The 15,473-nt window shown below is 33.1% G+C and overlaps 1 protein-coding gene and 1 long non-coding RNA gene across 3 annotated transcripts; both read left to right on the forward strand.

The window, feature by feature from the left end:
• The first annotated feature begins 5,687 nt into the window (after positions 1 to 5,687).
• Positions 5,688 to 8,184, forward strand: LOC107950388 (uncharacterized). 2 transcript variants are annotated; one of them, XR_005911113.1, is made up of 3 exons: positions 5,688 to 5,946; positions 6,307 to 6,532; positions 7,802 to 8,184. It is a non-coding gene; the product is annotated as an uncharacterized lncRNA (long non-coding RNA). The 2 variants fall into 2 exon arrangements; XR_001698019.1 differs by lacking the exon at positions 5,688 to 5,946 and having other exon boundaries at positions 5,964 to 6,532.
• Positions 8,185 to 9,309: 1,125 nt separating this feature from the next.
• LOC107950387 (18S rRNA aminocarboxypropyltransferase) lies at positions 9,310 to 13,989 on the forward strand. The gene is made up of 9 exons (XM_016885236.2): positions 9,310 to 9,561; positions 9,664 to 9,692; positions 9,807 to 9,853; positions 10,643 to 10,708; positions 11,468 to 11,508; positions 11,911 to 12,047; positions 12,997 to 13,087; positions 13,258 to 13,329; positions 13,431 to 13,989. The coding sequence occupies exons 1-9, from the start codon at positions 9,482 to 9,484 to the stop codon at positions 13,666 to 13,668; spliced, it is 801 nt and encodes a 266-aa protein (XP_016740725.1). The 5' UTR covers positions 9,310 to 9,481; the 3' UTR covers positions 13,669 to 13,989.
• The last annotated feature ends 1,484 nt before the right edge of the window (positions 13,990 to 15,473 follow it).

The following is a 15,473-nucleotide window of genomic DNA, read 5'->3' on the forward strand; positions in this document are numbered from 1 at the left end:
TAATAATGATTATAACTATTATGTAAAACAGTGATATAAATAGTAACAACAATAATGATAAAATATAAGAAATAATAGAATAATGGCAATAATAATAAGTAGCAATAATAGAATTAATAATAAAATAAAGTTGATTAATTAAAAAAAGACTATATTGAATTTTGGAACACAAATTTGGGGCGAATTCGAAATAAAAAAGGAAGGGAGGACACATTGAAATGCGCCAAGAAAGTAGACGGATCCCATGCGCAAATAGACCATTCGGTCAAAATGCGCGGATCCTCCGTGGGCGTAGGGCGGGTCGCGTGTGGGAGGTCCAAAACTGTGTCGTTTTGGCACCTGGACCCCCCACTCCCAAACGGCGCCGTTTGCCTCTAGTCTTTAAGTTAGTTTCTTTTCTTCATTTCAGTTTCTCTTAAAAAAAACTGAGGGCCTTTTGCCCTCTCTCCCTCTCTCTTTGCTTCAGCCGATCGGGCTATCTCGCCGTCCACCGTATCGCCACTATTTTCGGTGCCCGGCGACGCGCAACCATGGGTATTTAAACCCCGCTTGGGAGCCCTTCGAAGGCCAAGCACCTCGACGTCCTTTGGGAGCCAAAAGAGAAACCCGTGGCCCTCTCCTTCGAACCCAATCGCCACGATGGAGAAGGTTCTCCGGCGACGCGTCCGTGGTTTCAGGTGAGGTTTCCTTATTTCTTTTCTTTTACTTTTGTCTATTTTCGTATATAAAAAAGAAAAATAAAAAACAAAATAAGTGAACTCAGATCTTAGAACGAAAGTGAAAATCAACCTTTTTTGATTTCTTGCTACCCTTTGTTTATGTTTGTTTCGATCTCTAATATCTGTGTTACAAAATCCTTTTTTTTATATCAAAAAAGAAGAACCCCCTCCTCCCCACTGCATCTGTTTTTCTTCGGGCTTTTATAGCCTTTAAAAATATTGTTGTCCATCTTCTTTCTGGTCTTGCAAGGAATGGGCAAACGGCGGTGGCAGAGGCATGATGGTACAGAGGAGCAGGTGGCCGACATGGTGGCATGGAGAGCTGGTGTCAGAAGGTTAGTGGGCAAGTGGCCAAGGCTGAGGCGTGCGAGTGGCGACCGGTCAGAGGCGTGCATGCGTGAGGGGAGGTGAAGCGGCGGCAGCTACAAAGCATGAGGCTAGGGTTTTTTTGTTTGGCTGAAAACTAGTATAGTTTTGGGCCATTCGGGCCTCTAAGATTTTTATCATTATTGGGCATTTGGATTGGGTCTGTTTTTGGGTTAATTTTGTTGTAATGGTCTGTTAATTCTTTATTGGTCTTGGTCTATTTGGGTTTTATGGTCTGGGCCCGGGTAAAATTTGGTTCTTACAGTATATACCTTCAGTTTGATTTTTTACATTCATCAATAGTCAAAGAGAAAAAAGTTGTGGGTCCTTAGTGAAAGGAGCAGCAACAAAAGTTATTTTAGAAGGATCATTGCATGATTTTTTATTTATTTATTTTCCTGTTCATTGATATGTCTTTTCATTACTGTCAAAAGCATGATTTGTTCTTAACAAGGACACCTCTTTGTGCTTAGCTTGGAGGTAAGAAAATTTTAAGACATTTTGCAAAACTGCCCTTGGGCTGTTGTTTGGTATTTACTAATTGGTCGGAATTTGGATGTTTTAACAGATATAGGACAAGCAAAGACAATATGATCAATGACTCGTGATTTGTCCCATTGAATAATATTGGTAAAACATCTCTTCGCTCTCTTTCAATTTTGACGTTAAGCTCCTTTTTTTTTAAAAAATCATAGTAATTTAATTCTATCAATTTTAAAAGTGAGCAACAATAAATACTCACAATACTAATGTTTTTTCATCAATTATATATATTTGTTTTGGTATAATAATAAATTTAGCCTTTAAAGTTTACATGTTCTATCAATTTGGTCTTGATTTAACAAATTTATCCTATAACATTTATATTTTTTGTCAATTTAATCTTAATTTAACAAATTTAGCCCACAACATTTACACAAAATAATTAACATTAATGACTAAATTTATTATTATACCAATAAAAAATATTTTAATTTTTTTAGTTGCTCCCTTTTTAAAAGATAAATATGGTGATGTGTGGAATATTTTAGTTCAGCATTTTGATTGATTGTTGGTCAAATGGTGCTTGCTCAAGTATAGTAAAAATATAGAAAGTTATTTTGTCTAAAAAAACGAGTTAGCTCAATTAGTTTGTTTATTATTATTTTTACATGAGATGCAAGATTTGATTTTTTTTTTCTTTATAAAAGATAGATTAAATTAATGGAAATTTATAGAAGATTACACTATACTAGGAAGATCTTCATGTAGTACTTGAAGGATTTTATCCGGTGGTTGTTTGAATATATTTTTGCCAAATCATCCGCTACTTTGTTGTCCTCTTTGAACACAAGTGTTAATCATATCGTCCAATCTTACTAAAGTAAGTCTTTGATGGTGCGTATCACTACTGAGTAATCCTGCGTCTCTCCAATTGCTTGAATTTCTTAAATAGCTTTTTTACTATATGTCTCAAAGGTCACATTCTTCATGTTAAGACTCCATGCAATTTGGAGCCTATCCAAAATACCCCATAGCTCTGCCATGATCGACGAACAATGCCCAATATTCCTTATGAGCCCCGCAATCCAAAATTTATCATAATCATGAATAACTCCATCTGCAACAGCATCCCTAGAATTATGACACAGAGCAATTTTTAATTCTTAATTGTTATTATATGTACTAATTTTGAAAATCACAAAAGTTTTCTCTCTTTCGTAAGCATAAGTTGATAATTACAAAAGACACAATAACATAATAAATCTTTAAACGATACAAATCAAAGAAAATGAAAAAGGCCCTTTAAATTTTTAAGAAATTTAAATGAGAACAATGGTATCGCTGTCTTCAATTTATATTTCTTAAAAAAATTATATTTAAATCTTTGGACTCCAGTTTGATTTATAGACAACCCTAATTTCTTATTAATTAGAAGAGAAAGGTAATTGGTGAGGTGATAGTGGAATGTGTTCAAGGGCGAATACTGACTGGGTAACAGGGAAACAGGTAACACGGCTGTGCTGTTAGGTGAGACCCTTAGATTTTTCTCATATAAAATAAAAATAAAGCATTGCAATGTAATGTCTCCCAACAACCAAATGATTTTGGCCTTCATAATTAGTTTTTGTCCTAATTACAAAATTTGGGATAAATTCATCTTGTCCTAATGCTACAAGAAAAGAAATTAAGAACTATTCCAAATAGAATTAATATTAGTTAAAAATATTTATATACACAGATTGGCAATGTGCACACTATAAGAACCAGGCTAGGTTTAAATTAGAGACATTAAAAAATTAAATAACATAATAGTATGATTAATCATTAATCATAGACTACAAATCATGCAGCTGTCTTTGCATTGTTTCCCCACCAGTCTCTTGACAAACATAGATATATACTAATAATTAATGTTATTTATTTATTTATTTATTTAAAACCACCCAACAAAAATCAAACAATTGATGCAATTCCATGAAAAGAAAATTGATTTGCTGGCATGCAATAAAATTCACATTTCTTCCTTAATTTTGTCTTCTTTTTTTAATAATGATTATACTCCTCAGACTTTCTTATTAGATCAATACACCATCGTCGGTACCTAACGAAACAATTTCATCAATCCATTTTCATGCTCTCACCTTGGTCGCACAATTTGCAAAAGATGTATTGAGAAGGGCCCTTGATGATACTTATCCATCTAACACTCTTTTTATTTAGTCTCTTCAAGTTGACACACGTTACTAAATTACTTACTTTCAGAAAATCTTAGTGACGTGTTGGTGCAAAGATGATGAGAGTCATCTTCATCATTTTGCCATTTTAGAAAAGTAGCAAAATGAGGAGGGATATAACCTTCACTTTGTTATACCCCTGGCTTGAACGTGTGCAGAGGCACTCTTGGATGGCTCTGCATCGTATTCCATGTAGTAGTCGTCCAATTGGTCACGAATTCATGACTAGTCATCCGCTACATACTGTTTATAGGGATCACTAAAAAATAACAACCTCTTACTACGTCAGCAAAAGGAATGTCAGAGCAAGACTACACAATACTATGCTTGACAACAATAGATATATAACAAACATGTTACCTAGCCGACCACACGAGCGGGCCACCATCTCTATTGTCGATGACATGACAATATCAAACAAGGGGGCCTCCCCCTATATATACCCCAACACACGAAGAGTAAAGGATCTTCTTCTCCTCTAAGCACTCCACCTAAGAATTTAAACTTGCAGAGCTTCCCCTTTCTCAAACCTTCCTAAGTTCTTCCCTCCTCCCTTGTTAACCTCATCTTTCAGCTCTCCACCTATCACAAGTAAATCGACCTCCAACCAACTACCACCATTTTTTCCTTTCAATCTCCTCCTTGTTAAACACAAATATCAACATACTTTATGATGGTTTAATTCTTTATTTGTTGATGAAGAATCGTTTTGCCCTCAACCGTAGTACCATATGATATATCATCAGATTATTTGGTTTACTGAGTATGTAAAGATATATGCATTGTAAATGTATGAATTATAGTTAATGTTTTTCTTTTTTGTTTTGGGTGGTTAAATTGGAATTTTATTTTATTCTTTAAGGGGAAAAGAAACAAAGAAACTTGGGGAGAGGGGAAAGAAGTAGGAAAGGATACAAAAGGAGAACCAATCATGCTATTTCCTAAATAATTATTAAAGTTGTATTTGATTTATTCTGTGAAAAATCCAAATTCTTTCCTACTTTCCCACTCAAACGCAATTAAAGATGAGTTATATAAATAGGGTGGTGGATTGGAAGCTTACAAAAAATTGAAACATAAATAACATGCACACGAGTAGCAACATCATTATCTTAAAGCACTACTTGTTTCTTTAATCTTAAAAAGACAAACTTTTCTTTGGGTTGGTTTATAATTTATATATATGCTTTAGAAAACTTGTATCCTTCTCTTTTCTTTCGTTTTATCAAAATATGGTAGCTCAGTGCACGAGCATTTGGGGTTTGGTATCACCAAATTTTTGTATTATATTTTGGATTGTTTTATTTTCTCTATTAAAAAATATTAAATTAACTCCCGTTCAAATTGTATTGTTAAATGTATGTTTTGGTGTTTATATATAAGGTATAGTAATAAATTCAACCCTCAACCTTTACACTTTTTTTTTAAAATTCAGTTTTAATGGGTCGGTATTGTTATTTTTAATAAAAAATTTATAATTTTAAAATTTTTATAACTTTTGTTTATAATTTTTATGATTTTTAAATGATTTTTAAAATTTAAAAGGATTTAATTGACTTTTTTTAATTTGTTACTAAGACCTTTTTGACCCTTTAGTCTTATTAATTTCAAAAAATTTATTTTACTTCCAATAAAAGAGCATGGATCAAATTAAATATATGTGTAAAGATTGAGAGCTAAATTTATTATTATACCTTATATATAAACACCAAAACATACATTTAATGGAGAGATTGTTTTGCTCCTCATCTAACTATTTTTTCAATAAAAAGAGACTAAAATACAATCCAAGTTATAATATAAGAATTTTATGATACTTTTACCTGTTTTTTCCTTTTAAAATTTTTATAATTTAAAAAACATTTCACTTGTATAAGTAGCTTTTTTGGGTTTGCTTGTATATATATTGCATTTTTTGAAATTTGTAGGTGTTTATGGAATTTGTGCTAGGTAATATTTGCTGCACTTGCGGTTACAAATTTGCTTCGATTTGTGCTCCAATTTGCACCTTCAATTGCCTTCGGCGGACTGCTATCTGCTCCTAGTTGTGGTTGCCATTTTCTTCAAATTATTGCTGCCATTGATGCTATTTTATTTCCTGCCTAAAATCCTTTACTTTACTACTACCAATTATTTGCTTTAAGGTTAGTTTATTAATAGATTTTTGGTTAGTTTATTAATAGATTTTTTCTTTCTTTCTATTAAAAAGAATTGATGTTGTTATTGATTGGTTTGGTTGGATTAGAATAATTAAAGTTATTGTCGACTGAGTCTTAGTTCGGTTAATATTGTCATTGTTACCTATACAGAAAGATGTGGGTTCGAGCGTGCTGAAACATATTTATCCTCCTATTTAAGACTTGGGAGGAACTATAGTTAGTTCTAAGTTAATTTAATTTAGATTAATTATATTGTTAAGGTTTATTCTATAGGCAAATACGATTTAGATTAGTCTAATGTTAGTTTTTGTAAGAAAATCAATCTTACACATCTATGTTTTGCAGATGGCTTGCTTATTTTTGTGAAAGGTAGGGTGGATTCTATTGTAGGAGTTAAGTGCATAATAGAGCAATTTTATAAAGTTTTTCAGGATTGCAGTTAAATTCTTCAAAGAGTGAAGTGTTGGTCGGCTGGAATGGTTGATTCACAATTGCAGGAAGTTAAAGAGAGGAGCGGATTTAGCTTGGGTCAGCTACCTGTGAGATATCTTGGAGTCCTTCTTCTTACCAGGTAATTTACGGAGAAAGCTTGTGCTCCCCTTTTAGATAAAATTTCTTTCCTACGCAAGTACAGTGCAACTTATTCAAGCTATACATTTTAATGTACAGAACTTTAGGGTTAGGCACTCTATCCTTCTCATAGCAATAATTAAGAAGACCAATCAATTGTGTTAGAAATTCTTATGGGAGAGGAATGGAGTTAATATGCATATTATGGGCCGGGCCAGGTCGGGTTAGGTTTGAAGCAAATTTTAAGTTTGCTTTCTAGATTTGGGTTCTGCCCAAAACATGAGTTTAACATTCTGTCTAAGCTTGACTTAAATTAAAAATGCTAAATCCGAGTCCAACCCACTCGTAATAATTTTTTTAGTTTATTTTTTTATATAAAAATATATTAAAAAAATATAATATATCAAATACAATTAAAAAATTTATGCTAAAATAACACTAAGATAATTGCAACTTAGCAAGTAAATACCTTTAAAATAGTAGCAAAACAATAAAATATTATCAATATATTAGTGAAATGGTAGCAGAACAACAGGAAAAAAAAAGTTTAGGCTTATTCAAGTTGGGCCGGGCTCAGGCTTAGACCAAAAACATCCTACTCGAGGCCTAACTTATTTAAAAATAAACCTTATTTTTCGTTCAAGCTTATTTTTTGAACTTGTATTTTTGTTCAAACTCTCTCACTTTTCGAATAAATGGTCCGGGCCATGATCAAGTCTAGAATCAACTACTGAGTTGCTATATGGTTTGTAAACCGAAATGAGAGGGAGGTCTTGGACTTAAGGCCCTTCTAAGTTGGAATCAAGCCTGCATTATTCAACACATTTGGGGCTGTTCAAATGCAAGCGAGGTCTTTGTGGAACTGCTTGGATAAGGGCATATGTCTTGAAAGGGAGGAGTTTGATGCAAATATCTTGCACGCAAAATAGTAGTTGGAGCTGGAAGAAATTAATGAAACTAAGGCACTTGGTATAGGGAATGGAAACATAGAAAGGCATTATTTAGTTGGTAAACTGAAATGAATTAAGGCCAAAAGCTAGGAAGGTTTTGTGGAGGAAGTTAATCTGGTTTCCACTTTACATCCTTAAACATTCAATGGTGGCTTGGATGACAATTCTAAATAAGTTGCCAACAAAGGATGGGCTACTTGCATGGGGCTGGACAGTTGATGATAGGTGTCAACTATGTTTTGTGAAAAAGGAGACAAAGAATCATCATATTTTCTTTTTTGTGTGCTTATTCAAGAACAATATGACCGATGATTTTGCAGGTGTGTTCACTTCATAGCCAAGTTATGAATTGGGATCAGGGGCTGCAATGGACTAGCACCGAACTTAAAGGAAAAGCATTCTTATTTCTTAGCCATATTATTGAGATTGGCATGGTCAACATACATTAATTCAATATGGAGGGAGAGGAACCAACGACAGTTTGGAAGTGAGCAGAGATCTAAGAATGCTCTGCTTGAGGAAATTAAAAAGGTTATAAGATTGAGACTAACTGGGGTAAGAATTAGCATGAATAATCTTATTATTAGCCAGCTGTATATTGTATAAGTTCTTTTTTTATTTTTATTCTATAGAATGCTCCGTTTGTAACATGACACTCTTTTTTGTTAATTAAAATTTCATTTAGGTACAATTTACTTAAAAATATATAGGGTAAATGTTTATAGATCATCATTGTTCTCGTAAAGAGCTACACTTTTCAAAATGTCCAACTAAGAGTTTAACAAGTAAAGTTTAGAGATTAACTTGGATAAAAAAAAATTCAAGTCTTAATGTAAAAATAATTACTAAATTTAAGGACTAATTTAAATGAAAAAGTTCAAACCCTATCCTGAGAACAAGTATCATCAAAATATGGAGTTTCAACATTTATCCACATTGACAAATATTATTTACATTGGAGTAATGTACCCCGACCAAAAGTTAAATTGTTACTAGAATGTAGGTTTGAATGAATTTTAAGTCTCATTTTTTATATGGATCGAGCCTTGGGTAAGGATTTTTTTGGTCCGAGCCATGCCCAATCCAAAAATATTATGTTATAAAAATATTATATTAATTATATATGTTAAATAAAAATTATATATATTTATATTAAATCACTGACCCAATAACAATTAAACCCATTACCCAAAACTTAAAAAAAAAACTTATCCAGCTAAATAGTCTATCCCAAAATATAAAATTTTAAAAATTATATTTAATACAGTAAAATATAAATACTTTTTAATGTGTTAGAAAAATTTTATTTTAGCATTTTTTAGTACCATCGAACAAATCCATTGACACAAATACTGCATGGGAGAAAATTGAGTTATTTGGACCCGAAGGATTGATCGGACGAACTACTAATTTTTGGATACGAGATATCCATCCTAATCGCTATGGACGCATTTGCCCAATTGACATGTTTGAAGGGACCAATATTGAACTTATTGGATCCTTAGCAATTCATGCTAGGATTGGTCATTGGAGGTCTCTAAAAAGTTCATTTTATAAAATCTTTGATAAAAAAAGTTATTTATTTTTAAAAAATATATATATTTAAAAAGCTATTTATGTTGCAAATTAAATATAAACGGATCAAATCGAGCTCAAATTTACATTTTTTAAATTGACTCAAACTTGAACAAAAATAAAAAAAAAACTTATTTTTTAAATCAAACCGAACTCAAACTTAAAAAATTAATTTAAATACCTTCCATAAGCCCCATTTAAACTTAACTCGGTCCATAATCACCTCAAATTTTTAGATATCACACCATTAGCTAGGTATCTACTTCTGCTTTTTTCTTTTTGGGCCGAATCGGTTTAGGAACTAGTAGGAGCCGCCGCCCCCACCGACCCGCCTAAGCAGAACACAAAAGCAAAGCCCCCGTGATCACCACTCTTTCTCGTCGAAGTCCAGTTATTTCAGAGCTAAAATACGAAATAGAAAGGGAATGGGTCACAACAAGCCCCGGCGTTTCAAAACCCATAACTCTCATCGGGGACAGTCTAGCAGAAACCATCAATTCCAAAGGTTCTGTTTTGTTTTTCTTTTTCAATTTCACTTTTAAACCAATCTAATTTCAAAATCAATCTTCTAAGCTTTTATTTTTCCTTTATTGCTGTACTTTTCCAGGGAAGATGAATCTCTCCCACATGATCAACGTACTAATTCCATAACCATATCTTCATTACTTCAATTGTTTTGTTTGGATATATCATGTGTTTGATGTTTTGCCACTGTTAATTGCTTTTTTTCTATTTTCCTTCTCCATGCAGCTCCCGAAGAGGAACCCAATGTTCCTAAAGTTCAACTTGCTATGTGGGTTTGTATTTTTCTCCTACTTCTTTTTTTGGTTAAATGTTATTGAAATTAATTTTTTTTGGCTAGCTTTAATGGAAGTTTTTATGTGTTCGTAGAATTTGTGATAGGGAACTTTTGTTTGATCAGAATGTGTTTGATAACTCATATTATCTATTAACAGGAAATTTTCAGAAACAAGTTTTGAACGGGACTAATCAATTTAAATGCAGAACATGTTGCAGTTTTATATTTGAACTGTTTTTTTTCCACTAAAGAAGATATATTTAAATTACTCCTTTTTAATTTTTTATTTAGAACTATCCAAAATAATAATAATAAATTAGGTTAATAAGGTTTAAATCGTGAAATGAATAGTTTCTCATTATTAAATATTTACAGCTACAAATAGTGTAATTATATTGAGTACTTAATTTTCAGTAATATACTAAACAATTTTTATAAAACAATTTTGATACTTAAATTTAAACACTTAACTTTTCAGTTTATTAAACACACTTAAAATTTTCAGTTTATCAAAGAACATCTTATTCTTTAATATCTTTTTTTTTTTTTGAAAAATGCCTTTTCCTTAAAAAGTGGCTTCTATGGATTGATGACTTCAAGCATATTGCTATCACAATGGTAATTGCCAGCAATGCCAAGTCATTGTCTTCTTTAGCTTTGCTTATTATTTTGAATCCGTGATCAAATCGTTCTTAAAATGGTGTTTGACAGTTGGCCTTTTGATTTTCTTTTTCTTTAATAATTGCTTGCATGGATTACCCTCATTGTTTTCTTCTTGTTGACTCAGGATTTTGGACAGTGTGATGCAAAAAGGTGCACTGGGCGCAAACTTGCAAGATTTGGGTTGTTGAAAGAAAGTATCTACTAGACTAAATTTCCCTGAAATTTAATTTTGTTATGCATGTTTGAATTTATCTTATTTATGTCACGTCAAATGTGCTTTGTGCTCCGTAGACATTACAGTGCATGGCTTGTTTTGTAGTTGTTTTGCATGAGAAATGTGTCATTGTGTTGGATTCAAGACAAATTTGCGCACCATACCTAAGGTTGGAATAAGTAAGAGTGAAAGATAACTAAGAGACTTATGGGTGGAAATTGGGTATGAATAGCCTGCCAATGGGTGTCTGGTGGCAGTAAATCACATCTATTTTGAAATAAGATATGCAGAGTTTTACATGCAGAGAAGAGAGAGTGAAATTCCTAGAAAACTTCTATGGGCTTTTAGAAAGGTAAAATGGAAAAGTTAACATTGAATTTTTGAAGTTGGCTCTTGGTTCCTGGTATTAATAACGACTACTGTTTAGCATAGTCATCTGATACAAATAGATTCTGCCCTCATAAGCAATCCCAAATTTAAGCTTTAGGAAATTGAAATTTCAGCTTTCACTTCCAGAGGCTTGGAAATTGGTTCTAATATTCATAAATTGTCTTGTTGAGTTTAGGATCTTGCATTATTAGCCAGTCAAATGATTTGTCAATGGTCGATTTAGAGAATAGTAGTAACTTGTGAGTGCAATTAGTTTACGTAAGATCAATCAATTGATTCAGTCATTTTGACCTTAAGGTCATATTCACTTTCTACTAATCTGGAGCAATAAATGATTTCATGCAGGATTTGCGTGTAAATAGTGGTTTTGGCGGCATTGTTTTAAGGTACTTTCAATAAATCTTCTTTTTGTTTTGGGGAAAGGATGATTTGAACTCCCTTCTTTTAGTTAGCAGCATACATGCACCTATTATCGGGCCAAATGCTCAGGATGCCACGTTGAACAACTTTGACATTTGCTTTTCCTAAGTTGATGGTGTTACTCATCATCATAGAATATCACCCGATATTTGTTCTTTTGTACAAATATATTTTCATGGCTGATATGAAAATCATTCATGCATCTAAGAAAACTCCCGAGTCCAAACTAATGTTGAGAAGCAAGCTGCGAGAACCTCTTCTTCTAATTTTACCTAACAGTTTTTGCAAGCTTGTATTATCTGCTTTTTCATCCTTTGCTTCGACTTTAATAATTTTTTAATTATCTGTTTTGAACCTCTGCTGGGCAGTCCTGTTGGTAGTCAATGTGTCTCAAAAGAAGATTACAACTTAATAAAGAGGAAAGGGTTAGCTGTTGTGGATTGCTCATGGGCTCGTCTTAGTGATGTACCCTTTGTGAAGCTGCGGTGTGGTGCTCCTCGCTTGTGTATGAATATAAACTTTTCAAGTGTTTCCCATGTGAATGAACCTTCTGCGCATTTTGTCTAACATATTTGGGCATTTGGCTTCTTTTTTTTTTTTTTGCCTCAACAATCTATTAGTACTTGCTTTATCCACAATTCCTCCTATAATGTCTTTCACAAATTATTGCTAGTACACAATTGTTACGCATTATGATTAAAGATGCATATGATGTCTTCACTGCTAAATTCATCAGATTTTAGTCTTTCAGTCAGCATGTTGCAAACTTTTTCTTATCTCGTAGCATAATCATGACCACTTGTGGATGATTTCAACAGTTACAAGCCCCCAGTGATATATATTCTTATCATATCAGTCCAACAAGCCAGGAGTTCTTCCGTCCTTTATTTTTATATTGAATTGTATGATTCAAATAGGCTGCCTTTATATTTGACGTGTATGCAACTTTGATGTCATTGTTGTTGCATCATTTTGAAATTTCAGTCCTTAAGATGCTTGATGATGTTTTAATAGCAGTAATATCCGGGATGCTAGTAATAGTACCTGGATGTTTTCTTTCAGTTTGATTTCAATTATGTTTGGCCCAGATGTGATACTTTCTCTTGACTTTTTATGAAATCAGATGACAGGTGTTTTTTTTTTTGTGTGTGTGTGTGGCATATTACAGTTATTACTTGTAAATGAACTCAATTACACTCCACTTACATCATATATGATGAAAAAAAATTTAAATGACAATTCGAAAGTAAAACTTTTTCTTCCTACTCTTCTTGTTGTATACTTCTATATTCATCTTAATCGACTTTATACATAGAACATCTAAGTGAAAGCATATTTGCATATTGTTTGGCATATGTACATCCCCATATCGTCGTTAAGAGTGATTCATATTTTACTGGTTTTCCATAATTTTGTCCTGTTTTACAAATTTGATAAATTTCTTGGAATTGCAGTGCCATGGCTAGTGGCTGCAAACCCAGTAAATTATGGTCGACCATGTGAGCTATCATGCGTAGAAGCATTATCTGCTGCTTTACTAATATGGTACTTATTTCCCTAATCAACATATTTTTTCACAATCTAGCAGTTGTTTGGCTGAATTGAGGATATGGTTTCAATCATGTTGTTTCTTTTTCTTCTGTATGGTACTCAGAGTCTGATATGTTAACTGAATAAGTCTTCTGGGTTTTTGTTGCTTTGTGATGTTTCAACAGTGGGGAAGAGGAAACCGCAAACTTGCTGTTAGGCAAGTTCAAATGGGGTCATGCCTTCCTGTCCCTTAACAGGTACCTTATTATTATTGTTTTTCTAGTACAAAAAGTTTTAAATTGGTTGAAAGGTATGATCCATGTTCAAGTGGGGAAACATTCTTATTGGATTGGTGTAGGGAACTTTTGAAGGCATATTCTGAATGTGAAAATAGTGCTGACATCATATCAGTCCAAAATTCTTGGCTTTCACAACAAAGGCAAGTCCCTAAGGTTCCACCAGATGCAGCAGAAGGTGCATCCAATGATTCAGAAGATGAGGAGGGTTCTTCCAATGATTCTGAAGATGGGCTACCTCCTCTAGAAAGGAATATGAACCATTTGAGTTTGCAGGAAAGTGATGATGAAAGTGAGTAAGTAGGATCCAGCAATAGTTTCATTCACAAGTAAGCACCATTAGTAAGTAGAAAGAGGGAAATATGTTATGGGGCCGTTTCTTATATGCTGCACATCTCTTACCCTGATTCCTTCAGACTTTCATTTCCTATAGGTGAAATGAAATATTAAACTAATGTAGGTAGAAAATGGTTTTTCCTACTTCACAAGGATTACTATTTGACTGTTTTGTATCTGTTCGGAGGGAGGTGGGGTTGACTGGGCTTAACATATATTACTTTCTAATTGCTTAACATCTTATTTCAATGTTTCAAAAGATTATAAATTTATTTTTAGATTAAATATATATATTTTTATGAAATTTGAATTGGCTCGGTTTGATCAAACGACCTGGGTGAGTAGATTGGGTTTTGAGCTTATACTGTAGTAATTGAAAATTTGTAGTAAAGATCCCTTATTATAAAAAAGGTAAATGTCATTTTATTTGACTCATTGTTAAGTTTTTCTTTTAAATTTTGGTTAGCGAGTAACAATTCGGTGATCAGCATGATGGATCAATACTCATTAATAAGAAGAAGAACATACTTTAGATTTAAGTAAATTCGACTGTCAGTGTTGGAGATCAGTTGGAGATCAGAGTAGAAAGAGATTTAGGTTTTGGTTTGGAGGTGAAAGATATATGAATTTTGGTTTATAGCACTGTAACGTTTTAAAGTTGTTTTATGAAAAAAAGAACAGTAAAAGAGAAAGGGAATGAGAGTTGCGAATTGATGTATGTGGTGTTAATATAAGTGGTCATACAACAGTGGTTTTAACAGTTTGACGATTTAGATTGAAAATTTTTAAATAGTTTAATAATCATTTTGTAATTTTACCGTTGAGATTATTGTTGAGTTGGAATTTGATATATTCCTAATTAATGCTCACCAAATAGATTAAAAAAATCATATAGGTATGATTTATGTTTCATATTTAAGAATTAATTGTCAGTAAAAGAAAGGAGAAGTGGTAGTTGTTAGTTGAAAAGTAAATGGCACTTCCCACCCAGTGTTGCTTATAACTTCATATAAGTTTCATAATTAAAACTTAATTAATCATTGCCTCTTATAGTAATAAGATGGTGTAGTATATTATCGTCTCTCTCTTCTCCTTGAAGCTTCCACCGTTGTTATTACGTTAAAAAATCGAGTAAAAATATAGGCTCGAAATATGAGTTTGGGTAAAAAAATGAGGTCCGTTTAGAAAACGGGCCGGGCTTCGGGTAAAACTTTTTTGGCTTGAGCTCGGCCCAGCTCGGCCTGAATTATATATTAAGTATATATTTTTTATTTTTAATCATATATATTATATATTAAATATATATTTAATATGGGCCGGGCCGGGTTCGGGCTTTGCAATTTTCTTTCGGGCCGGGTTTGGACAAAATTTTAGGCCCATATTTCGGGCCGATCTGGGCTCGGGCCTAGAAAATGGGCTTAAAATTATGTTTGGGCCGGGCCGAGTTCGGGCCAGGCCCAGAAAAATTTTTGGCCAGCGTCCTAGGCCAGGCCCGGCCTGAAATATGGGCCTGACATTTTGTCCAGGCCCATCCTGGGAAAAAATTTCTAAGCCCGAGCCTGGCCCATTTTTTTAATAAACACCAAAAATTTATTTTAAAATAAAAAAATATTTTAAAAATAAAAAATAAAAAATATAAATATTTATTATATATTCGATCCAAGCCCGGGCCAAAAAAGTGGTGCCTGAGGCTTAGTTCGTTTTCTAAACGGGCCTCGTTTTTTTGCCCAAACCCATATTTCGGGCGGGTCGGGCCGGGCCGCCTGGCC

Source organism: Gossypium hirsutum, chromosome D03 (genome assembly GCF_007990345.1).
Source record: "Gossypium hirsutum isolate 1008001.06 chromosome D03, Gossypium_hirsutum_v2.1, whole genome shotgun sequence".
Taxonomy (NCBI): Eukaryota; Viridiplantae; Streptophyta; class Magnoliopsida; order Malvales; family Malvaceae; genus Gossypium; species Gossypium hirsutum.

Bases quoted from the DNA above. Each gene is read 5' to 3' on its own strand.
- LOC107950387 (XM_016885236.2), top strand. From the start codon at position 9,482: ATGGGTCACAACAAGCCCCGGCGTTTCAAAACCCATAACTCTCATCGG. The intron at 10,709-11,467 runs GAAAGTATCTAC...GATTTCATGCAG, and splicing joins CAAGATTTGGGTTGTTGAAA to GATTTGCGTGTAAATAGTGG. The intron at 13,330-13,430 runs GTACCTTATTAT...GGATTGGTGTAG, and splicing joins GCCTTCCTGTCCCTTAACAG to GGAACTTTTGAAGGCATATT.